Raw genomic sequence first — 19,144 nt, forward strand, 5'->3', positions numbered from 1 at the left:
TTGGGCAAGTGAGTTACCCTCTCAGTGCCTCAGTTTCCTCATCGGTAAATTGGGAATAAAACTAGCGCCTACCTCATAGGCTGGGTGTGAGGATGGGATGAATTAAACGTCAAACGTTCAGCACAGCCTGGCATACAGCAAGTGCCCATAAGTGTCACGGCCGTAATGGAACATCCTGATCCCACCACTGTGCCTGACCTTGAGCCCCACTGGGTGACTGAGCTCTGAGGCTGGGTCCTAAGGACTTTGTGGCTGGGGCAGAGCGCCAGGCCCAGCCCTGAATTCCAGGGATGGATGGAGCGGCCACACTTCAGTGGAGCCACTGCGGCTCCGAGTTGCTGAGCTGGGGGAATCTGGGGGTTTGCATCCCAGCTGTGAAATCTGATAGCAAGATCTCAAGATTGGGCTCCTGCACCCCGATGGGCCTCACTACCCAGGACGAGTCCCACCCCCTTCGTCTGAGATGCTGGGCCTGGGGCCCAGGGAGGGCTCACAGACACAGAGTGGAGAGGGCTCCTCATCCCAGAGTGGAGATCAGGCCTGGGCACTGACAGGGGTGTGCTGAAGCTTGCGCCTACTGGTCCCTGAGAGCTGGCTGTGCCCACGCCCTTCCAACCCCGTGCTCAGCAATGCCTCATCAGGAACTTGAAATCAACCACAGGAGGAGAATTTGCACCATGGAAATCAGCAAATAAACACTACAATTTGTTTTGGAGAGGCAATTTAACAACACACCACTGGGTCCAGGATTCCCTGGCTGCATGGCCCTCTCGACCCCATTCCTGAATTCAACACCTTTAAGATTTTATTCATATTCCCCCCACCCCACCCCCTGATCCTACCTTTGCCCTATCCTTCCACCAGGAAAGCCTCTACATTCCTTGATCTACCTATTTCCTGGTTTAAGTCCCACAGATACAATTAAATAAAAATTATGACGGGTGGGGTGAAATAAAGTGCAGATAATGTAAGAGCAGTGCCATGGAACACTAGATAGCTATGTGGGTTGTTTTCAATATTTGTTTATTTATTTGGCTGCGCCAGGTCTTACTTGTGGCACGTGGGATCTTCGTTGTGGCATGCAGGATCTTTAGTTGCGGCATGCGGGGTCTAGTTCCCTGACCGGGCATTGAAACCGGGCCCCCTGCATTGGGAGCACAGAGTCTTAGACCACCAGGGAAGTCCCAGCTATATATAGCTGCAAATGGCATTATGTTCTTGAAGACTATTTAATGACAGGATAAGTGCTTTAAAAAAAAAAAGCAGGTCATAGGGAATCCCCTGGTGGTTCAGTGGTTAGGACTCCATGCTTTCACTGCCGAGGGCATGGGTTTGATCCCTGGTCTGGGAACTAAGATCCCACTAGCAGTGTGGCGCAGCCAAAAAGAAATGCAAGTCGTGGGAAAAACACAGTATATACAACCTTATGTAGGCATGATACTGATGCCATAAAGTATTATATACATATAATACTTACTTAACAAATGTGTATTGAGCACCTACTATGTACTAGGCAATGGGGATACAGTGAGGTACACACAGCCAGCCCTGCTCTCATGGGCTCTCAGGAGGGTGATACAGACAAAAGTAATGGGCAGCTAGGAACAGACTCTCAGTGGGAAGTACGAAGTGATATGTAGACAATAAAGCAAGCACAGAACTGGAGGGCTTTCTCTGACTTAATGGCATGTGCTTCTTTTTAATCAGAAATTATAATCAGACAATAATTTGTACTTCCTCTGGTCTCTGAAAGCCCCGCTGCCCTTGCTTCGTAGCTCTGCTCACAGCCTCCGGGAAGCCTGGAAGGTGGCAGGGAAGGCAGTGATGACCGGCCCCCACTGCCCGCCTGTTGGCACCTCTCTGTGACCTTGGTCTCTTGTTCCCTTGTTTTGTGGGGATTTACATGCTGTCTTATCTCCTAAATGTCAGGGACAATGACTGATTCACGCAGTGCCTCCCACGCCAGTTGGCACATAAGAAGGACTCAGAAGACACTGTCTGGGTTAAATAGTATCCAATTCCCCTCGAGGGCTGGAATCTGGCCTCTCTCCTTGTGGCAATGGTCATATTCCTTTTTACTCCCTTTCTCCCCACGGTGCCTTAACATTGCCAACTCACCACCTCTCCGCTACGCCTTCACCCTCCAAAAGGGGAGACAGACCCCTCCTCTGGCTCCGCAGACCTGTGCATCTCTAGACGTCAGTTTCCCCTGCTGGGAAGTGGCACCATCCCTTCTGAGGCCACCAAGATCGGGACCAGTTGGGGGTGAGGGGTGAGGAGCGTGTTCTTTATCTCGGGAACACAAAGCCTCGTTTGTGAGTTCCAGGCACGATTCCGGGCAGGAAGCCACGTGGGACAGGAGGCAGCAGGATTTCCAAAGCCCCTCTTGCGGGCTGGCTGCCAGGAAGCAGGGCCTGTAAGTCCCCTCCTCCCACAGCCTGAAGACAAGGTGTGTGTCCGCAGGCTGCACCCGGCTTCCTCCTTCCTCAGCCCTACTCCACAAAGTGCCCACCTTGTCCCCGCTTTGGAATGGAGAAGTAGGAAGGGGGAAGCTGCCCAAGCGTGAGACTGGGGGTTGGGGGAATGGAGGGGTGGGGAGAGTGGATATTTCCAGAGCTTGTGGCTTTGTGGCCAAGGAAGGGCAAGGCCAGCTGAGAAGTTGTGTCTTGCTGTCACTTAGCAGCTCCACCCACCCCATCCCCCAGGACATGGAGACAGAGACAGGGGGGAGGTCCTGCTTCAGCAGCTTGGCAGGGGAGCCCCGGAAGCATTTGGAAGCAATGCCCCATTTAACAGGGAGGAATGCTGTGGCCTGGGGTGGGGGGGTAGATCCACTGGCCACAGAGCTAAAGCCACAGCTCCAGCCTTCTGAAGACAAGTGTGTAGGGACCTCACCTCCTCCAAGCCATGAGTAGTTCCAAAGCAGGGATAGGTTATCTCTATATATAAACAAACTCCAGGGCCCAGCACCTCTCAGCCTGTGCACTCTTGGAGGAGTCACTTAACTCCCCTGAACCTCCATCCCCTGTTTGTCACTTCTAGCCCAGGTATTGCCCTTCCTTGGCCCTGTGCAGTCCTGACCTGCACCCTCATCCTAGGATTCTGCACACCAAGCTACAGACCTTTGTTCTCTTCTAGGAGGGGCCATATCCTCTTGCCTCAGGGCCTTTGCACATGCTGTTTCCAATACTTGGAATACCCCTCCTCTCCTCCACTCACCCCTCCTCACCCTTCAGGGTTTACATGTCACTTCCTCAAGGAGGCCTCCCTGACTCCCTCCTTGCACTTCTGCATCTCCCCTGGCAATCCTGTCAGCATGTAATGACATATTTGCAGGGTGATTTGATTCATCTGGCATCCCCATTAGCCTCTAAGACCCATGAAGGCAGGTTTTGTCTTATCCACTGCTGTATCCTCACACAGTGCCTGGCACATAGAAGGTGCTCAATAAACACTGTTAAAAAAACCACCTCCAAAAGAAGAGAAATTAAGAAGGGAAGATTCACACCAGCTTCAAGATGATGGTATTCTCTAGGGATGGAAGGAAGGGAATGGGTCTAAGGAGGGAAAGGTCCAAAAAGGGCTCAACTCTATCTGGAGTGCTGTGGTTAAGAGGGTGGACTCCACACCCAGATGGCCTGAGTTCAAAACCCGCCTTAGACTTGACACCAAAAGCACAATCCACAAAGGAAAAAGTGGCAAATTGGATCTCATCACAATTTAAAATTTTGCAAAAGACCATGTGAAGAGAATAAAAAGAGAAGCTACAGACTGGGAGAAAATATCCAACAGAGGGCTCTCTGGAACATCCAGACCCATATCTAGAATACTCAGAGAAGTCTCAAAACTCAACAGTTTAAAAAAATCCAGTTAGGACATAGGCAACAGACCTGAACAGATATTTTGCTGAAGAGGATATACAGATGGCGAATAAGCACATAAAAATATGTTCATCATCATTAGCCAGTAGAGAGATGCAACGTAAAACCACAAAGATATCGCTACACACCGATCAGAAAGGCTAAAACAAAAAATAGTGATGGCAGTGAGGGTGTAGAAAAAAACTGGATCACTTACACATCGCTGGTGGGAATATAAACTGGTACAGCCATTCTGGAAAAGAATATGGCAGTTTCTTAATTTAAAACAAAAACAAAAACCCTAAGCAGGCACTTACCATATGACCCAGCAATTGTGCTCTTGGGCTTCTATACCAGAGGAATGAAAACTTATGTTCACTCAAAAACCAGGACAGGAATCTTCACAGTGGCCTTATTCATAATAGCCAAAGATAGGAAACAACCCAAATGTCCTCCAACATGAGTGATTAAACAAACTGAGGTATATCCATCCCGTGGAATGCTACTCAGCAATCAAAAAAAACAAACACCTGTAACAACCAGCATGGATCTCAAGAGAATGATGTTGAGGGACTTCCCTGGTGGTCCAGTGGGTAAGACTCCATGCCCCCCAAGGCAAGGGCTCTGGGTTCATTCCCTGGTCAAGGAACTAGATCCCCCATGCATGCCGCAACTAAGAGTCCACATGCCACAACTAAAAGATCCCACATGATGCAGTGAAGATCCCGCGTGCCACAGTGAAGACCTGGCGCAGCCATAATAGATAAATAAATTAAATAAATATTTTTTAAAAATAAAAAATAAAATTTCTTCATCCATAAAAAAAAAGAGAGAGAATGATGCTGAGTTGAAAAAAGCCAATCTCAGAAGGTTACATAGTATATGATTCCAATTACTATACAACACCCCTGACATGACAAAGTAATACAGATGGAGAACAGATGAGTGGTTGCCAGGGATTAGGAAGGCGGGAGGGAGGGGATGGGTGTGGCTATATAAGGTTAGCTTGAAGCATCCTCGTGACGAATGCTCTGTATCTGGACTGTGGCGGTCATAGGAATGGACATGTGATAAAATTGCATAGAATGAGGGAATTCCCTGGCGGTCCAGTGGTTAGGACTCCAATCTTCCACTGCCAGGGGCCCAGGTTTGATCCCTGGTCGGGGAACTAAGATCCCATAAGCCGGCTATGTGGCCAAATAAATAAATAAAATTGTAAAAATTGCATAGAACTAAATACACATACACATACACACACACGAGTGCTTATAAAACTGAGCATTTTGAATAAGGTGGGTGGATTGTATCAATGTCAATATCCTTGTTGTGATCTGGGCTGTTGCTGTGCAAGATGTCACCACTGGGGGAAACTGGGTGAAGCAGTATGGAATCTCTCTTTTTATTTCTTAAACTGCACAGGAATCTACAATTATCTGTAAATAAAAAAGCTGGGGGCTTCCCTGGTGGCGCAGTAGTTGAGAGTCTGCCGGCCGATGCAGGGGACACGGGTTCGTGCCCCGGTCTGGGAAGATCCCACATGCCGCGGAGCGGCTGGGCCCGCGAGCCACAGCCACTGAGCCTGCGCGTCCGGAGCCTGTGCTCCGCAACGGGAGAGGCCACAACAGTGAAGGCCCCCATACCACAAAAACAAAAACAAAAACAAAAACAAAAACAAAAGCTGGGGCTTCCCTGGTGGCACAGTGGTTAAGAATCCACCTGCCAATGCAGAGGACACGGGTTCGAGCCCTGGTCTGGGAAGATCCTACATGCTGCGGAGCAACTAAGCCCACGCACCACAACTTCTGAGCCAGAGTGCCACAACTACTGAAGCCCGCGCACCTAGAGCCCATGCTCTGCAACAAAAAGAAGCCACCGCAATGAGAAGCCAGCGCACTGCAAAGAAGTAGGCCCCGCTCTCCGCAACTAGAGAAAGCCCTCGTGCAACGAAGACCCAACACAGCGATAAATAAATTAAAAAAAAAAAAAAAGCCGTATCCATGCAGCTACCCATCTTTTAGAATGACTTTTACAAAAACTGACAGTACCAACTGTCGGTGAAGAGATGGAACAATCAGAACTCTCATGTATTGCTAGTGTGAATATAAAAACTTTGAAAAACAGGTTTGCAGTTTTTTATACAGTTAAACATGCACTTACTATATGACCCATTAATCGTACTCTTATGTAAATATGCAAGTGAAATGAAAGCTTCTGTTCACAAAGAAAAACTGCACATGAAACAGGCTATATTTATAATTGCCCAGAATTAGAAATAACCCAAGTGGAGGATAAATAAACTATAGTATGTTATCAAATACTACTCAGCAGTGAAAAATACGTGTCAATATACACACGTCAATATGAATCTCAAATGAATATTGCTCGGTGAAAGACACCAGACTCGAAAGGCTATAAAGTATATAAATTCCATGGATGATAGTCTAGAAAAGGCAAATCTATAGGGACAGAAAACAGGTCAGTGGTTGCCAGGGGCTGGGTGGGGACAAGGGTTGATTACAAAAGGACATGAGGACTTTTTGGGGTGATGGAAATATTTTGCATTTTAACTGCGATGGTTCCACGACTTTACACATTTGCTAAAACCCACAGAACTGCATGTGGAAAAAAATGAATTTTACTCTGTGAATTCTACCTCAGTATTTTTTAAATCAAGAAAACTTAGATCATGAATCTTGTAACTTTGCATCAATTTATGCAGAAAAATAGTATGTACAACTTAATGCAAAATGCTCAAAGACAAAATGTACATTATTTTAGCTCCATCTTTCTTTTTTTTTTAATATGCTCTAACAAAATGTTTGGGGGCTGTTTTATACGATGTAGACATTACAGTAACTATAGTATTTTTAAAACAGTGTTACTCTAACCCCCTCACACCAGTCAGAATGGCCATTTAAAAAGTCTACAAGTGGGGCTTCCCTGGTGGCGCAGTGGTTGGGAATCAGCCTGCCAAGGCAGGGGACACGGGTTCGAGCCCTGATCCGGGAAGATCCCACATGCTGCAGAGCAACGAAGCCCATGCATCACAACTACTGAGCCTGCGCTCTAGAGCCCGCAAGCCACAACTACTGAGCCCGCGTGCCACAACTACTGAAGCCTGCATGCCTAGAGCCCGTGCTCTGCAACAAGAGAAGCCACCGCAATGAGAAGTCCGTGCGCCACAATGAAGAGTAGCCCCTGCTCGCTGCAACTAGAGAAAGGCCGCACGCAGCAATGAAGACCCAATGCAGCCATAAGTAAATAAATAAATAAATAAATAAATAAATAAATAAAATTTATGGGGAAAAAAACAAACGCTGGAGAGGGTCTGGAGAAGAGGGAACCCTCCTACACTGTTGGTAGGAATGTAAATTGGTGCAGTCACTATGGAAAACAGTATGGAGTGTCCTCAAAAAACTAAAAATAGAGTTACCAAATGATCCAGCAATTCTACTCCTGGGCATATATCCGGACAAAACTCTAATTTGAAAAATACGTGCACTCCAGTGTTCACAGCAGCACTATTTACAATAGTCAAGACATGGAAACAACCTAAATGTTCATCAGCAGATGAATGGATAAAGAAGATGTGGTGTACATATATACAGTGGAATACTACTCAGCCATAAAAAAGAATGAAATAATGCCATTTGCAGCAACATGGCTGAACGTAGAGATTATCACACTAAGTGAAATAAGTCAGAAAGGGAAAGACAAATACCATATGATATCACATATATGTGGAATCTAAAATATGACACAAATGAACTTATCTACGAAACAGAAACAGACCCACAGATATAGAGAACAGACTTATGGTTGCCAAAGGGGAGGGGGTTAGGGGAGGGATGGATTGGAAGTTTGGGATTAGCAGATGCAAACTATTATATATAGAATGGATATAAACAACAAAGTCCTACTTTGTTCCCCTACCACAGGGAACTATATTCAATATCCTGTGATAAACCATAATGGAAAAGAGTATGAAAAAGAATACATATATATGTATAACTGAATCACTTTGCTTACAGAAAAATTAACACAACAGTATAAATCAATTATACCTCAATAAAAATTTTTTAAATAGTGTTACTCTACAAAAAGAAAATATATTTTCTTACATGAAAAAACAAATTATTTAAAAAGGAAAAATAGGGTTTCCCTGGTGGCGCAGTGGTTGGGAGTCCGCCTGCCGATGCAGGGGACACGGGTTCGTGCCCCGGTCCGGGAGGATCCCACGTGCCACGGAGCGGCTGGGCCCGTGAGCCATGGCCGCTGAGCCTGCGCGTCTGGAGCCTGTGCTCCGCAACGGGAGAGGCCACAACAGTGAGAGGCCCGCGTATCATAAAAAAAAATTAAAAAATAAAAAGGAAAAATAAGACGATTGGAAGCAAAGAGGACAAGACGCTCGTGTTTGTTATTCCAGTTGGCGGACGCATGAGTATTTGTAATATTACTCTGGGTACTTTTCCCTATTACCACTCCCGGCAGCGCTGTTTTAAAGATTAAATTAGATACCATAAGTAGAGTACTCAGGGCAGTGTCTGACCCACTGTAATTGCGCAAACTATGTCACCTCCTCCCCTACCCCCCGTCCTCCAAATGCAGATTATGGGTCCCTTCCAAGTTGGTTTCCACAGGGTCGTGCTGATGGCCCCTCTGCTTTATCTCCCTAACCAGGCTGGGGGCTCCATGAGACAAGGCTAGGGTAGCGCCATCCCCAGCAATGGGAGTGGACCATCAAAGGGCTGGAACGTAGTAGGACCTCAGCACCTTGCCAGGGAGTGAATGCCTGCCCCCCAAGGACCTGACAAACAGTGGGTGCCCAATAATTACTCATTTGAACAGACATCTGAGCACACAGCCACATTAGTGAGGCCCCATCCCACCCATCCAGGAAGAGGTTTGACCAGACATGGGGCACCGAGGGGCAAATTCTTGGCCAAGAGACCCATGTCCTGTTCACTGCACCCCAAGTTAGGTTGGGAGTTTAAGACTCCTCCAGAACAGGCAGAAGATGATCCCTTCACTGCAGCCCCCTCTCTCTCCCTCTCCGGGTGGATTCTCCAGACCTCAGGCAGGCAATGGAATGTTGTGTCGTTGGTTGCTCGGGCGACCGGGGCTGGCTGGGCGGCTGCCTTCCGGGAATACTGAGCGTGCAAACCCTCCATCAGAACCCTCCAGGGCCTCCTCTAGGCTAGTGCAAAACTCCAGAAAGAAAGCAAGCCTGGGGCAATTGCCAGGAGAATGGCAGTGCCCTGGGAGAAATATTTCCGACTGGCCTTGCAAGAGAAACTGTCTACGTGAGTGGCGTGGAGTGGCAGGGAGGGCTGAAAGGAGGGCAGGAGCAGGTGGGATGATCCCTCCCTTCCCCCTACCCCTGGGTTCTGGCTTCCTCGGGCAGTTCTTGGTGGGGGATTATTGCCCCCATTTCATAGAGGCAGAAACTGAAGCTCCAAAGGCAATAGCAATTTCCGCAAGGTCTCAGGGGTAGTTAGGGCAGAGCTGGGTCAATGGCCCAGGTCTCTAACCTGTTCCTGATCCCCATCCCTAGTTGATAGCCAGCTGAGATTATATCATTTGATCCAAGGTGGGAAGGAATTACTCTTTGAGCTCTTGCCCCCTCTCACTGCAAACTGCATTTTAAAGGAAGGGTGGAGGAAGCTTGTCCGGGGCCTGCCTTGTTTCAGCAGTGTGGCCGGGGGTCCCATCTTCAGTCTCAGAATCAGTAAAATGGGAGGGTTTCCCCTGGACCAGAGCTGGGAGAGCCTTGCCTAGTGGAATGCCAGTGCACCCCTTCTGCTCCCTACACGGCCGACCCTGCGGAGCTGTGTCCAGCCCCTCCTCTCCCCTGTCAGCCTGGCTCCGGATCCCAGCCTCCCCCTGGATCCTCCCCGCAGAGGTCAACAGGCAGCTCAGTCTCAACTTGGCCTCGGCGAAGAGCTGATCTCCCTGCTCCCCACTCAGCCCACCATCAGCAGCATCCTTCCAGCATCTAGGTTCCCCTTCGACTCCTTTCTCACCCTCTCGTCAACCCATCAGCTCTGCCCTCCAGTGGTATCCAGAACCGACCCCTCCTTACCTCTCTACTGCACCCTCCCAGATCAGAGCCCCATCCTCTCCGCATTATCCAGTGACCCGTCCCTGGTCCCTGCAGCTGCCCTGCCCCTCCTGTTGTCCTTGCTCCCCACAGGAGCCACAGGGGGTTCCCTCTTCTGCTCCAAACCCTCCCATGCCTCCCACCTCACTCAGAGTCAAGGCCAAAGTCCCCCCTCACCACGGCCCACCGCAGTCTCACCCTCACAACTTCCCTGATCTCAGTTCCCATCTCTCTGCTCCTTCCTCCCCTCCAGCTGCACTGGCCTCCTGGCAGCTCCTTCTACACACCAAGGTCCTTCCCTTGGGGGTTGGCATCGGCCATTCCCTCGGCCTAGAATCTGTTCCCTGCGGTATCCACATGGCTCCCTCCCTCTTCCCCCTCAAGTTTCTGCTTAGATGTCCCCCCACAGAGACTTTTCTATCTCCCTATTGAGAGATTTCCTTCAGTCTGCTGAATTTTTCATCTTACACCTGCCATGTCCTAGCATTATTTATTATTATTTGCTAGCTTTTTTTCTGTGGCCCCCAGCGGGATGGCAGCTCCTGGAGGGCAGGGATCTGTCTGTCTTGATCAGGGCTGCATCCCCAGTGCCCAGAACAGTGCCTGGTACAGAGTAGGTGCTCGGGACAATTTGTTGAATGAATGAAAAATTCAACAGCCAGGAGGTGGCTAATTGGGGTATGTGAGGCACCAGTGGGGAGTTTGGGGGCCCTGACTCTTGCCTCCTTCACCCTCACCTCTTCCTTGAGCCCCTCCAGGAAGATCCAGGGGCAGAATGTGGACCACGTCCCACCGCCACTGCTGCGTCTCTTCGAGAAGAGGCAGGAACTGGTGGATGCGGACCAGGGTCTTCAGGCCCAGAAGGAGGTGAGCCACTCAATGTAGTCCCTGAAACTTTTTGGGACAAAACGTTTAAAAAAAGATGGGAATAAAAAGATGGGAAAGTGATGGAGCCAACTTATTACTACAAGGTCTGAGACAAATCACCATCCTGAGCCTTGGTTTCCTCGTCTGTCAAATGGGGATCAAATGAGATCAGTGGTTTGTGCAAATAAATGTGCATTGAGCAGCTACTGCATGCAGGGCACTGCACTGGGATCTAGAGGTCTCACCACTGTCCCTGCCCTCATGGGTTCACAGCTTAGAGAAGGGGACAGACAAGTGTCCAGGTGGTGATGGCTGTGAGGGGGGAAGCACTGAGCAGGGGCTGTGGGAGCCCAGAGAAAGCCCCTATCTCTACACAGGGGTGGTCATGGAGGGCTTCCTGGAGGAAGTGATGTCTTAGGGAACGCTGAAGGGCAAGTCGGCTTATCCAGCAAAGGGGGCCAGGGTGAGGAGGGAGAAACAGGCAGAGGGAGCAGCATATACAAAGACAGGAAGGCAAGGACAAAACACAGGTGGGTAAGAGGCTAGAAGACAGTATCAGAGGAGAAAGGGTAAGATGAGGCCCCAAGGAAGAGCAGAGAGGCTGATAAGCAGGGGCTACAGGAGGGAATTTGGGCTTCATCGTGGGTGGTGAGAGCCACGGGTGGATTTGAGCAAGGGTTCAGTGACACGATTAAGGGCAAAAGGGACTTCCCTGGTGGTCCAGTGGTTAGGACTCCGCGCTTCCACTGCAGGGGGCATGGGAACTAAGATGCCACATGCCGCAAGGCGCAGCCAAAAAAAAAAAAAAAAAAAAAAGATTAAGGGCAAAAGATGAGCGAGGTTAAGTGTGAGCGTTAAAGCGCTGGATGACTTGAAACCCCAAACACACACAGACACCCACTCCTTACCCCCCAGGTGTTCCAGACTATGCAGGCATCCCTGAAACAGCGGTGGAAACAATTGGAACAGAAAGAGCAGGAGTTAAAGGGGTCCTTTGTCCGCTTTGAAAAGTTTTTGCAGGTAGGTGGAGCCTGCTGGGGGGAGGCAGGGCAGAGGGTCACAAAGTCACAATCCTAAAGGAGCCAGACAGGTCACATAAACTTAAAAAGTGGGCTTACCAACACAAAAGGGAGTGGTGGGAAATACACACTCACTGCCTGAAGCATTTTTAAAAGCGTGGGAGAGGAGTGAGGGACCAAAATCAGAGATTCTGGCTGGATTTGGCCCGCGGGCCATCTGTTTGCAACCCGTGACTCAGCGTGCGAATGTTGGGGCGGAGTGGATGCGGCCAAGTTCCGCAGGCTCCCAAGTCCTGGGGGTCGTCGCCTCCTCTCCATCCCTCCTTCCCAGGATGCCGAGGCCCGGCGCAGCCGCGCACTGCGGAGGTCGGCGGAGGAGCGGCAACTGGCGAGCCGCCGGGAGGAGGAGGCGCTGCGGCTTCGGGCTCAGCTGGAGGAGCTGCAGCGGGAGCGCGCGCGGCTGCAGCGCCGGCTTTGGCGCCTCGAGCCCTGCGCGCGCCTGCTGGGGCAAGTACTGGAGCAGCTGCCCGAGGTGAGCGCCCTGCGGGAGGTTTTAGTGTTCAGCGCCACGTGCAGCCCCAGGCAGCCTCAGGGACGGCTTTGGAAGTGTGCACTACTGGAGCGCTGACTGTATGCCAGGAGTCACCACTTATTGAGCACTAACTGTATGTCAGGAACACGCTTTGTTCTTGAATTCTCCCCAAGGTCCAGTGAAGTGAGTCTTGTTACTGCCAACCCCATTTTACAGATGGGGCAACTGAGGCTCAGAAAGATAACTTACTCAGGACACACAGGCAGGTGGAGGGAGGGGGAATCCAAACACTCAGTATTAGTTGAATGAAACAGTGACTTAGTATTAATCACAGGCAGTGAAGCTTAGCTAGGCTTGATGGTGGCGGTGGGGAGGGGCCGGAGTAATCACACTTCTGGGGCAGGGGCTGTGTGATGCCCCCATTTCACAGTTGGGCTGAGGAGGCGCGGGGGGTGGTAGGGCGGGGAAGGGCAGGGGGGCTGCTGTCCCGGTGAGTCCCTCTCCCGACCCCATCCCAGTTCCAAGAGGTCCCCGAGCTGGTGGCGCGCTTCGACGGCCTGGCCGACACGCAGGCGGCGCTGAGGCTCACGGAGCGCCAGCGGCTCGCGGAGCTGGAGGAGGCGCGCGCGCGGCTGCGGCGGCTGCGGGACGCCTGGCAGGACGAGCTGCTGCGGCAGGGCCAGCGGCGAGCGCAACTGCTGGAGAAACTGGAAGCGGCGCGGGAGCGCACGCTGCTCTGGGTACCGCCGCCGGGAGGAGGTGGGCGCCCGGGACCCCAGCCTCCCACCGCCGGGAGGAGTGCCATATGGGGCAACGCTACGCTCATGGGCAGGTTTCAGGCATCGGAAAGCACTTTAGGGCGCAGGAGTCCCTTCCTATGAGAACTTGACACCCGAGTCCAGCACTCCTTTCCCTGATAGCACCTAGGGGCATCTATGACTGGTGGGAAGTGGACGCGAATGTGGCCCCAGCCCTCCTCAGGCCAGCTCACACCTTAATGGGGAAGGGGGCGGTGTTCTCCAGGAATCCAAGTGTATTCAGATCCAGAACACCGCGGCTGAGAAGACCCTGCTCCTGAGACGCACCAGGATGGCAGCACTCAACCTGTTCCAGCTAGTGTGCCAGCACCAGCGGCGGCCACCTGCCCTGGACATCGAGGACACCGAGGGGCAGCTGGAGCAGGTGAGGATCCTTTATGTCACCTCCAGCCCCCTAACCGTTGGGAATATCATGGTGCCTGAAATCCCACCTTCTCTGGGTTAAGCATGACCCTCTGCGATCAGAGCCCAGTCTTCTAGCTCCCTGGCCGCCTAGCCCCCTGCCTGGGAGCCCTGGGTTTGTCTTGGCTCTGCTGGTCACCTGCTATGAGGTCAGAAGGAAGTTGGATCCTCTCTGGGTCTCAGTGCCCTCACTGTGCAGGAGGCCGGGGTATATACTGATGGGTACAATACAGTTATGCCAAGAGTTCTTCTGTCTCAGGATCAAAAGCACAAACGTGACATCGGTAAGAAACCAGGAGATGGAGACTCACTTTTCATTAGTCCCTGACCCTCTGGCTCCCGCATGGTCAGGCCTTGGCTTCCCTGGGGAGCGTGAGGGCAGCGTTGTACAGTGGTTTTTCTTTCTGCACAATGGCATTACAAATGTCATTGTGTACCAAGTATGCCCGGCTTTTCTATTCACTCGGGTTTGCAAGGTGGTAGAACATGTGACATGGTTTACAACAGAGGCAGGGGGTTTCTGACTTTGGACACTTCTGTTGATTCTAGTGGGTCTCCAAAGCATGGCCCCTTTGAGAAGTGGAGAAAACACCCCCGCCTTTGCCCCATCCTATACCACTCCTGTCCTGCAGCCAGAATTCCAACCAAATGCCAAGAACTGGGTCCCCAGAGCCTACCTTTGTGCCACATCCTGAGTCGGGTGGATTCGTATGTACACCACTGTTCTCTCAAGCGTGGCCCGGGTACCCCAAGGTACGAAAGACGACTCTAGGAGGGACAGAGGCTCGATATGAAGCAACAGGCAAAAGCCAGTCCTTTTTATTTTAATAGAGCTTTATTGGAGTATAATTGCTTTATTGGAGTATAATTGGAGTATAATTGCAATACTGTGTTAGTTTCTGTTGCACAACAAAGCAAATCAGCCATATGCATACACATGTCCCCATATCCCCTCCCTCTTGAGCCTCCTTCCCATCCTCCCTATGCCACCCCTCTAGGTCATCGCAAAGCACCGAGCCGATCTCCCTGTGCTATGCTGCTGCTTCCTACCAACCATTTTACATTCCATAGTGTGTATATGCCGATGCTACTCTCACTTCGCCCCAGCTTCGCCCTCCCACCCCATGTCCTCAAGTCCATTCTCTATGTCTACCTCTTTATTCCTGCCTTGCAACTAGGTTCATCAGTACCATTTTTTTTTTTAGATTCCATATATATCCATTAGCATATGGTATTTCTTTTTCTTTCTGACTTACTTCACTCTGTATGATAGACTCTAGTTCTGTCCACCTCACTACAAATAACTCAATTTCGTTTCTTTTTATGGCTGAGTAATATTCCATTGTATATATGTACCACATCTTCTTTATCCATTCATATGTTGATGGACATTTAGGTTGGTTCCATGTCCTGGCTATTGTAAATAGTGCTGCAATGAACATTGGGGTACATGTCTCTTTTTGAATTATGGTTTTCTCAGGGTATATGCCCAGTAGTGGGATTGCTGGGTCATATGGTAGTTCTATTTTTAGTTTTTTAAGGAACCTCCATACTGTTTTCCATAGTGGCTGTATCAATTTACATTCCCACCAACAGTGCAGGAGGGTTCCCTTTTCACCACACCCTTTCCAGCATTTATTGTTTCTAGATTTTTTTATAATGGCTATTCTGACTGGCGTGAGGGGATATCTCATTGTAGTTTTGATTTGCATTTCTCTAATAATTTTTAGTGATGCTGAGCATCTTTTCATGTATGTCTTCCTTGGTGAAATGTCTATTTAGGTCTTCCGCCCATTTTTTAACTGGATTGTTTTTTTGATATTGAGCTCCATGTGCTGTTTGTATATTTTGGAAATTAATCCTTTGTCTACTGTTTCATTTGCAAATATTTTCTCCCATTCTGAGGGTTGTCTTTTTGTCTTGTTTATGGTTTCCTTTGCTGTGCAAAACCTCTTAAGTTTAATTAAGTCCTATTTGTTTATTTTTGTTTTTATTTCCGTTACTCTAGGAGGTGGGTCAAAAAAGATCTTGCTGTGGTTTATGTCAAACAGTGTTTTTCCTATGTTTTCCTCTAAGAGTTTTACAGTGTCTGGTCTTTAAGTCTTTAATCCATTTGGAGTTTATTTTTATTCATGGTGCTAGGTAGTGTTCTAATTTCATTCTTTTACATGTAGCTGTCCAAGTTTTCCCAGCACCACTTATCGAAGAGGCTGTCTTCTCTCCACTGTATGTTCTTGTAATTTGTCATAAATTAGGTGCCCACATGTGCGTGGATTTATCTCTGGGCGTTCTATCTTGTACCATTGATCTATATTTCTGTTTTTGTGCCAGTACCATACTGTCTTGATTACTGTAGCTTTCTGGTATAGTTTGAAGTTGGGGAGCCTGATTCCTCCAACTCCGTTTTCCTTTCCCAAGATTGCTTTGGCTATTCGGGGTCTTTTTTGTTTCCACACGAATTGTAAAATTTTTTGTTCTAATTCTGTGAGGAATGCCATTGGTAGTTTGATAGGGATTGCATTGAATCTGTAGATTGCTTTGGGCAGTATAGTCATTTTCACAATATTGATTCTTCCAATCCAAGAACATGGTATATTTCTCCATCTGTTTATGTCATCTTTGATTTCTTTCATCAGTGTTTTATAGTTTTCTGAGTACAAGTCTTTCACCTCCTTAGGCAGGTTTATTCCTAGGTATTTTATTCTTTTTGTTGCAATGGTAAATGGGAATGTTTCCTTAACTTCTCTGATTTTTCGTTGTTGGTGTATGGGAATGCCAGAGATTTCTGTGCATTAATTTTGTATTCTGCAACCTTATCAAATTCATTGATTAGCTCTAGTTGTTTTCCGGTGGCATCTTTAGGATTTTCTACGTATAGTAACATGTCATCGGCAAACAGTGAGTTTTACTTCTTCTTTTCCAATTTGTATTCCTTTTATTTCTTTTTCTTCTCTGATTGCTGTGACTAGGACTTCAAAAACTATGTTGAATAAGAGTGGTGAGAGTGGACAGCCTTGTCTTGTTCCTGATCTTACTGGAAATGCTTTTTCACCATTGAGTACGATGCTTGCTGTGGGTTTGTCATATATGGCCTTTATTATATTGAGGTAGATTCCCTCTATGCCCACTTTCTGGAGAGTTTTTATCATAAATCGGTGTTGAATTTTGTCAAAAGCCTTTTCTGTATCTATTGAGAGGATCATATGGTTTTTATTCCTTAACTTATTAATGTTGTGTATCACATTGATTGATTTGTGTATATTGAAGAATCCTTGCATCCCTGGGATAAATCTCTCTTGATCATGGTGTGGATCCTTTTAATGTGTTGTTAGATTCTGTTTGCTAGTGTTTTGTTCAAGATTTTTGCATCTATGTTCATCAGTGATATTGGTCTATAATTTCTTTTGTGATATCTTCTGGTTTTGGTATCAGGGTGATGGAAAGCCAGTGCTTTTTCAACCAACCATCTGATCTTACCAAGGAGAAAGGTTCAATGGCAGGGGGTGGGGTGGGGGGGCAGCAATTATGCCTTTAACCTCATAATACTCCCTGGTCTCCAGGGCCTGGGGGCTCACACCCTCTGTGGGCAATGGTAGCTGCCAGAATTGAGTAACCAGGTTTCATTTTCATTTTGTTATTTTTCCGGTTACCCCTTACTTATGGCAAGGAGTAATTTTTTTTTTTTTTTTTTTTTTTTTTTTGCGGTATGCGGGCCTCTCACTGTTGTGGCCTCTCCCGTTGCGGAGCACAGGCTCCGGATACGCAGGCTCAGCGGCCATGGCTCACGGGCCCAGCCGCTCCGCGGCATGTGGGATCTTCCCAGACCGGGGCACGAACCCGTGTCCCCTGCATCGGCAGGCGGACTCCCAACCACTGCGCCACCAGGGAAGCCCTGGCAAGGAGTAATTTAATCTCTTTCCACTTTTGGTAGAGGTATAGTTTCCTTGTCAGATGTTTATTTCAGTGAAGGAAGAGCCCAAGGATAAGTTTGCCATCAAGTTCTAGGTCTTGGCAGTGGATCCATGGGTGTTCATTAAGTTTGTATCAATAAATAGGTTAGTTAAAATAAAGGAGGGTGCCCCATGGAGAAGAGTAGGTCATATACCAGTGAACACGACTAATCCAATTAAAAGGAAAAAAAATAAAAAAAGAATTGATGCAAGTGAAAATACTAATTCAACTATAATACAGGTGATAGCCATCTAGAAAACTGAAGATGCCCGCTAATCAACTGTTTGGGAAGCCTGGACTGAGGCTTCAAAAACCCAGAATGGGGGCTTCCTTGGTGGCACAGTGGTTGGGAGTCTGCCTGCCGATGCAGGGGACACAGGTTTGTGCCCCAGTCCGGGAAGATCCCACATGCCGTGGAGCGGCTGGGCCTGTGAGCCATGGCCACTGAGCCTGCACTCTGCAACGGGAGAGGCCACAACAGTGAGAGGCCCGCATACTGCAAATACAAAACAAACCTAGAATGGTTTAGGCCATTGTTTGGGCCATCCCTGCCCCAGGGAACCACCATCATTGCTGTCTAATAAGGGTCTCTACCCCCAACCCCTGCTTTGCAGCCTCTGGGGTTTTGGGGGGTGGTGACTGGACACTCAAGAGGCTGGGATTTGACTCTGGCTGTGTTGGAACCCCCAGGTGAAGCTCTTCATCCTGGACCTCTCTGCCATGCTGGCTGGCCTCCATCAGGCCAAGCCCTCCGTCCCCGCCTCCTGACCCTGACCCAGGTGAGCAGTGGGGGAGGTGCCGCCACGAGGTACACAATTCCTGTGGGGTACAGGCTGAGTGGCTCTCACCAGAAAGACGGGAGGGCTGTGCCCGCTCAGATTGCAGTGGGGTGGGCATGAGGGGCACACAGCAAATACTAAATGAATGTGGGCTACATGGAGGGCACCAATCCCACATCCACCATGTGACCTGGGACCTGGTCCTCCCACCCAGGGCAGATGGGGGATTTTTTTTTTCCTCTTAATAAATTTATTTATTTCTGGCTGCGTTGGGTCTTTGTTGCTGCACAGGCTTTCTCTAGTTGTGGCGAGCAGGGGCTACTCTTCGTTGCGGTGCGCAGGCTTCTCATTGCAGTGGCTTCTCTTGTTGCGGAGCACGGGCTCTAGGTGCACGAGCTTCAGTAGTTGTGGCACGTGGGCTTCAGTAGCTGTGGCTCACGGGCTCTAGAGCACAGGCTCAGTAGTTGTGGCACATGGGCTCAGTTGCTCTGCAGCATGTGGGATCTTCCTGGACCAGGGATCAAACCCGTGTCCCCTGCATTGGCAGGCGGACTCTTAACCACTGCGCCACCAGGGAGGTCCCCAGTTGGGGGCATTTAAACAAGCTGATGTTTGTCAGATGCTTGGAATGGGGCCTGGTGCAAAATTTCTGGTAAATTCTAGATGAGTGTTTGGCAAGTAAAGTAAAATAAAGGAGGACCAGCGAGAGGGTCACACGGCAGACACCCATCCCCGGGGCGTTTGCTCACGAAGGCTCCTCCGTCGTGGACTGGTGCTGAGTGATGGCCATTCTGAGAATGCAGCTACCGGAGGCTG

General features: G+C 49.2%; 2 protein-coding genes across 2 annotated transcripts in view; one reads left to right on the plus strand and one right to left on the minus strand.

The window, feature by feature from the left end:
* Nucleotides 1–14,296, minus strand: part of RASAL1 (RAS protein activator like 1) — a 46,466-nt gene extending 32,170 nt beyond the window's left edge. The window contains exon 1 of the mRNA XM_060118079.1: nucleotides 14,276–14,296. The gene's annotated coding sequence lies outside the window, so the exon portion shown is untranslated. The remainder of the gene's footprint in view (nucleotides 1–14,275) is intronic.
* On the plus strand, nucleotides 9,108–18,317 carry CFAP73 (cilia and flagella associated protein 73). The gene is made up of 7 exons (XM_060118083.1): nucleotides 9,108–9,163; nucleotides 10,719–10,827; nucleotides 11,743–11,847; nucleotides 12,178–12,378; nucleotides 12,897–13,118; nucleotides 13,402–13,560; nucleotides 18,240–18,317. The coding sequence occupies exons 1-7, from the start codon at nucleotides 9,108–9,110 to the stop codon at nucleotides 18,315–18,317; spliced, it is 930 nt and encodes a 309-aa protein (XP_059974066.1).
* The last annotated feature ends 827 nt before the right edge of the window (nucleotides 18,318–19,144 follow it).

This window comes from Mesoplodon densirostris, chromosome 15, assembly GCF_025265405.1.
Source record: "Mesoplodon densirostris isolate mMesDen1 chromosome 15, mMesDen1 primary haplotype, whole genome shotgun sequence".
Lineage (NCBI taxonomy): Eukaryota > Metazoa > Chordata > Mammalia > Artiodactyla > Ziphiidae > Mesoplodon > Mesoplodon densirostris.